The sequence below is a fragment of the Diadema antillarum genome, unplaced genomic scaffold (assembly GCF_040938485.1).
Source record: "Diadema antillarum isolate AM-2024a unplaced genomic scaffold, OU_Dant_1.0 scf00000045, whole genome shotgun sequence".
In the NCBI taxonomy this organism is placed as follows: Eukaryota; Metazoa; Echinodermata; class Echinoidea; order Diadematoida; family Diadematidae; genus Diadema; species Diadema antillarum.
Window position 1 is genome coordinate 1,630,001 of NW_027270934.1, and position 6,899 is coordinate 1,636,899.

General features: G+C 43.3%; 1 protein-coding gene across 1 annotated transcript in view; it reads right to left on the reverse strand.

Moving 5' to 3' along the window:
• The window catches only part of LOC139714124 (solute carrier organic anion transporter family member 4A1-like), an 87,550-nt gene that overhangs the window by 11,914 nt on the left and 68,737 nt on the right, over nt 1-6,899 (reverse strand). The window contains exons 3-4 of the mRNA XM_071625850.1: nt 6,408-6,882; nt 2,567-2,663 (exon numbers count right to left, since the gene is read on the reverse strand). Of these exons, the coding sequence (XP_071481951.1) occupies nt 2,567-2,663; nt 6,408-6,882 (572 nt within the window). The remainder of the gene's footprint in view (nt 1-2,566; nt 2,664-6,407; nt 6,883-6,899) is intronic.

A 6,899-nucleotide genomic window follows, 5' to 3' on the forward strand; every position in this document is an offset into this window, starting at 1 on the left:
GAAAATCGCAGTCTGAAGAATTGGCAAATTCAACAGAAATAATCGTTCACGATATTGTGTGTTCCCACAAAGAGAAGACCAGGTCACATAAAGTTACACTAACGATACAATAAGGGACTAACAGACTGCCATGGTCTAGAAACCTTGCCTGGTGCTGCCGTACTTTTCACTTTTACGATGGTACTGAGGACTTCTTTGAAAAATAAAAGGAAGAAAATGATTACGGACCCAAAATTGACAACTACTCCCAGTTATTTAGATAATGATAACACAGTCCTACGGATTCTAGAAAGTAACTTTTTGTCTGATCGGGTGCAAGCAATAGTCTGGTTGGACAAACAAGTCTGAATGAAGGGATGACGATCAAAGTGAGTATTGTCTTGGTTCGTTTGCTGTTTTTCTGGTCTTTTTTGTGATTGGTTATCGCCTTCCCTGGGGATTCCAAATCCCCGGGGTCATTGGTCTCCTTGATTCCCCGCTGTTAAGCAGCTTCACATGATCAGTGTCTGTAATAAGGCACGAAAAGAGCCTCACATTATGACTCTAAACGGTGATTACACCTATAAGTCATAAGGAAGGGGTGCGAGCGACCTCTCTCCTTGATCTGAATACACCGATACATTTGGTCGTAACATGCACGTTGAGCTATACGATGTGATGTAAGACACATGAAAGAACTCTGGCCGGATAACGAGCCAACATTTTCTCGCTTAAATACGATTAATGTCTACAAGCCCAGAGGAGCAAAACCGCATTGCCAATTACTGAAGCCAGCTAAGTGTGCGTTTTCATGTCGATTTGACGATACTTGAAAAACGCGCTATTGCCTTCGCTCACTCAAGCAACGAAGGTCTTACATACGTTTTCCTGGAAAAAAGCCCCTTTTATGGAACATTTGTTATTTGACGCATAAAAGGTACTGAGACGGATAATGCTCACATTTAGAAAAAAAATTTTTGAGTTTCAGACTGTTTTGTCAGGCTTTTCTTTGGTTATTTTCGTTGGAATCATGTTTTCTTTCTTTCTGTTTTTTTTTTTTTTATAATTCAGCTGGGTGTGTGGTTCCTTAGTGTATTCTAATTAGCTTCTAACCATATTGTGAGTTCTATAAATACCCAGCTACACTGTAAAAACATCGGTGTTAGATTTAACACCACGGGTGTTAAATCTAACACCGATCAAACTTCAATAAAGGACCACACCCACAGGTGTTGAAAATGCACTGTGATGGTGTTGAAAAGTGTTCACCTGACACTGCGTGGTGTTCATTTGACACTGTACCTGGTGTTATTTTGACACTGTACTGGTGTTAATTCAAAAATGACACCACATGGTGTTGATTTGATATTTGTTGGTGTTAATATCAATGGTTTAACACCCGTCCAGCTTCAATAAGAGACCACACCAGCTGGTGTTACTGTGGTGTAAATTTATTTTCACATTTTTTCAAAAATCTAGTATTTTAATGTAAAATTCTTGATCGTCTTGTTTAAATTAAAAATCAGCAAGAAGTGCAGTTACTAAGAAACTCTTCAAAAAAACAGTTTAAAATTTGGAAATGACACCCGGAGGTGTTAATTTAACACCAGCTCGGTGTTCACTATTTAACACCGGACTTTTTGCAGTGTAGGATTCCTTGCTTTCTATGACTAGCATAAAGTTTAGCAAGGAAAAAATACGGCGTTTGGGATTGCGATATCGGAGAACCACGTATCATTCTAGCGAATAGAATCTACAGGTAAGCTATTCCGTCATCTAATAAATAAGAAAAAAAATGATAGAGAATAATAAAAACTGGGTCATTAAGAGACAGTTGATACATTCATAAAAACATGAACCTATTGTTTACGGAATATCCATTGCTCTCGGTAAAACGCCTCACGTTCTTAGACATGTTTATCGCATCATGGTGTACTTCATGTGACAGGCAACGCTGATATCGCTTAACTCATAGCCTCTGAGATAGTTCATCAGCAGCCTACAGGATACTGCTGGGCATTACCATCTGTTGCACACATAGGGTTAACTTCTCCCCATCGGAGCAATAGGGCGAGCGAAACACGCGAAACACTAAACCCCGTGCACGGGAGGTGAAAATAAATCAGCTGTCTGTGATGCTGTCAAAGGTCACGAATGGTTCGGATGAACAGATGATATGTAATATCAGGAGTGGTATGAAAACCATGCAAGCGACATCATAACTCGTGCACACGAATTCAGTCGGGTCAAATTGCTCTTCGTTATCAATTACACATTGCTTCGTAAACCTAGTATCTAAGGGTGGAGTACAATACATCATTCCTCTAAAACCTGCGTCAAAGTTGACAGCACTACCTCCCTACCCCCCCCCCCCTTCAAATTCATGACAGTTGGGGTAATCTGTCATGGCAATACTCTAGCGATCTTCAAGGAAAATATTGCTTAAAACATCATCAATTCGCTCCCAGTTAATCATACTCCTCCAGACACCCTGTATTAAAACGTTTTCTGAGCTCCTGTAATCCATGAATGCTAGCGAGACTAAATGATAATTTTGATAGCTATAACGCCCAGCTCAGTCCCTTACCCATCCGGCAGATTGAGGTCGGTGAAGATCGTCAGCGACACTCCGGCCACCACGTAGCCAAGGGCGGGGCCTACCGTGCTGAGGGCGTAGTATATACCTGTGGCAGTACAGCGAGGAAAGAGAAGTATATTATTACATTGTGTATCAAACACAATGAAGAAGTAGCGATGAAGGAATAGTGAGAGAAAGAGATTAAGACAGAAAAAGAAGGGAGAGAGGGAGAGATCAGGGGGAGGGGGAGGGGGAGGGAGGAGAATAGTAGAGAAAAGAGACAAACATAAGGAGCCGAAACTATCCACTTCTCACCGTACTTAGCACTGTCGTGTCAAAACCTCTTCAGTTCATAGAATAACCTTTTGATGTCTCACACTATTATGAGCGCTCTACTACTTTCCAAAAAAAAAAACTCCGATTCCAACACAATCAGCTGCAATTTTCTGGATTTAAGGGGGAGGTGGGAAGGACCAGACAAAAAACTGAACACCAGAACGGAATCTTTTATTAGGATCAATTTGGGACAGGACAGTGGAGATGACCGCATTACAGATTTTACCAACACGTGCAGTTACGCATGGGACCTACTGAGGAAGGAACGATTAGGAATTAAATGTTTACACCTCCTGAAGACTTTACAACGTTCGCAGACTTGACGTGAGAGCAATAGTAATTGGTTAGATATCAAGTAAACAAAGCGAGACTAGCAAATGAAAATGAGAGTAATGTTGACAGGTTGTACGTGGACTACTGTCGGACAGAATTTCGGACCAAAATGTGGCACCAAAGCAAGTAACGGCACAGGGCTGCTGCTTACATTTGTTCAGTCTTCTATGTTCTCCATTGAGAACAATCTTCATAACTTATAAAGGCCGTGTCACACCATAACGCGGGCTTGTGGCGAGGAGGTAGTTTCCAGCACGTAGAAGATTTTCAGCGGGCGAACAAGAATGTTTGCAATTTTCATTCATGCCTTGTCATACCGCACGGGGGAACTTCTGCGGCTTGACTTGCGGGGAAACAAAATGTTACTCCAAGGAGCTCTCCGCAGTTGGTTCGCACGTGACAGTACCTAGCGCGTAGTTGCCCGGAGGTGCTCACGCAAGTCCGATTTAACCGCAGCCAAGTTTTGAGCATGACCAAAACTTTTTTCCGGGTGAGTCGCGGGAATGCCCGTAGAGGTCCACGCAGAACGACAGTAGGAGACCCTTAGAGGCAGTACTTCCCAGGCAATTCCCACGCAGGTACTTCGCAGTCCCGTATGCAGCCAAGATAATGAAATTCTGTGAGATTTCAGCCATTCCATTAGAAGAATTCCTTCACTAAGTTGTCAGCCCCCACGCGACTGGTACAAAGGTCACACAGTATACTCGCAAGTATAACGCGTCCAGCAAGTAAGACACATGCGCTGACTCGCACAAATCCTTTTCCGCCCTCAGGAATGTCCGGTATGCTAGAAAATCCCTACACGTAACAAGCCCGAGTAGCTTGCCCGGAAAGGTGTGACAGGGCCTAAACACGGTTGCGGGTAAAAAAATATGCGTGCGCACCTCCGGGCGACTACTTTTGAGATACATGCTAGGTACTGTCACGTGCGGATATCTACGGGGACCTCCGGGTAGTCAAAATTGTTCTTTGCAAGTCGCACGCAAGGCTGGTGTGACACGGCCTCAAGGGTTTTGTATGTGTAAGCGTGTGGTCCTGATTCATTACACATGGACGATGAAGCAGGAGCTAAACTCATTGCTATTAATGTGTATCGTCTCAAAATATTGCATCGGTCACTATGTTGTGTGATTGTATTACGATCTACAAAAAAAAAATTGTCTGAAAACGTTTCGGGCTCTATATCAAAAGTATGGAGGCACAAGGGTGAAGATGGAAGGAACCAAGACCATGAATCGAATGCGTATAGTATTCTGCGTGCAACAATTGTTCTTGAAAGTGATCACAGTCCCAATAAAATCTAAATTCATTATTTCACCTTACCTATTGGCCCACACACAAACTATAATTCACTGCATGACCACTGACTTTGCATTTCGAATTGAAATCAAAGAAGAAAACAAAAACGCATTTTTGCATTAAATGATATTTGTGTTGAAATAACCAAGCAAAGATTCTGTGTGTACAAATCAATGGGGTGTTGTGAGGTCACGACCATGTCATCTCATCTAATTTGCATAATCACGATTGCCATCAACATCACTGTCCCTTTAAATCACGTCAATCTTTAGAATTCCGTAACATTTTTTGCTTGTGTGTGTGCGTGTGTATGTGTATGTGCGTGTGTGTGTGTGCGTGTGTATGTGTGTGTGTGTGTGTGTGCGTGTGTGTGTGTGTGTGTGTGTGTTCCATTTGGAGGAAAACTTCCATCAACCCTTTTCCGTGGTATTACTCATCAATGAATATTCACCTGAAAGTTGGAAGGCAACGCACTTTTAAACTGATGTCACTCGGTTCATTCTTTCATGTGGAGCTAGTCTAGATTCTGGACTATCTTACCTTTTTGCGTAAACGCGCAACACGACCTATATTGTGTGTCAAGTTGTGAAATTGCACAAGTCAAGATGAACCATGGAGTTAGCAATACTATTCATGGATGTCCATGAAAGAACAGATTCTGGAGAACGCGCCTTTGAATGACTTGTGGTTGTCGTGCCTGTGACACGTTTGCTCCTGAGACAATTGCTCCAGTCTTTGTATTCTTAAAGGACCTGGAATTAGAGTTACGATTGCGATAGGGTTTCCTTTTAGGTTTAGTCTGATGTGAGGGTTAGGATTAGGGTTAGTGTTCTGTTTGCGGGTAGGCTTTATGTTTAGCTTACCATTCAGATATTTCACGGGAGCAATTGTCGCAGGAGCAAATGCCATGCTATGATGCTAACGGTCGTACCACGGCGACGGGCAAAGATACAGAAAACAGTCCAGAATCTAGACTACTGCCTCACAGAACAATCCAGGGCCCCATCTTATAAAGCCTTCAAATCAATCACAAGTCCGCAAATCAATCGCAACTTGCATTGAAGCTCACATGAAACTTGTGATTGATTTCTATCACAAGTCTTTATAAGACAGGCCCCAGTATAGAACGCGTCAGGTGAGAGGGTGCGCTAAGTGTCTCCACAGCCCATTGTCTCCATCCAAATTTGTTTGCTTAACACCTGTCGTCTTTGGATTTCGCCCTAGTATCACCAGCTAGTGAGGGGTGATGGGGGCACCTCAGCACAGGTGCGACTTGGCGTACCTGTCGGCAACTTGATTCCTATCAAAATACCTTGTCGTTTTGTTCGATGCCGTTGTTTTTCTTTTCCACAAAAGCATAATATACCACCTTTGTGAAAACTTGGCAAGGGTGTGAAAGATATTATGTTCCCACCAACCATGTTTTCCCCCTCGGATTCCTACCTCATTTTCTCTCGTTGTAGGCCTCAAAGAAACTGACATCCAAGTGACTGATATACGTTTGGATGATTCGGACTCACACTCACAATCAATTTTGATCACTTGCCCCTTGTTCAAATGGTTCTTTATTCTATCATTTGACATAAAATCAACTCACGTAGTGATCTTTTCGATAAGAAGGGACCACAAAAACTAAAGAATTTGGTATGCCGTTCGGGAGGATGCACAAAAAAAGAGTTGAAATATCAATTTTCGGACAGAAAACAGAGAGACATAGAGCGTGAAAGAAAAAAGGGAGTGTTGGTTTTGTAACATAGCGAGTACACTATTGCGGTAGAACCTGCTTTATTCCCAGGTGAATGTTTACGTGCAATTTCGTAAGTAAACTCTACGTGTGTGTGAATGAATGTGAGTATGATAAATCAAATATATAATGTCTCACCCAGGTAAACGCCGCTCTGTTTAATCGGGACGCTCTCGTCCAGCACGGCAATGCCGAGCGTGTACACCGGAAGTGACCCAAGTGCCAAAAGAACCTGGGCTGCCCCAAACAGATAGAGATAGTTATGAAAGCCATCATCTGTTTTGCCATCGGGACATTGCTCGTAGTCCACGGCACCGTCCGCGGCGTTCTTACAGACTCCGACTTCGCCATCGCCTTCGTGAAAATCATCGTACGGGGGCGTGGTGAAGTGGGGCAGCGCGAAAAGAAGGGAACCCACCCCGACGATCAGACAACCAATGGCAATCCAGCGAGGCTTGTGACCACGCCCACCGACAAAGGTGACGAAGAGGATGAAGACGATGTTGGTGGCTTCGTAGATGCTGACGAGGAATCCGTAGTCCTTGCTGCGAAGTTGGAATCGACGTTCAATCGACGTCGCGCTGCTACCAATCAGCCCGCTTGCGATCATACCCTGGCAGGGGTACAATT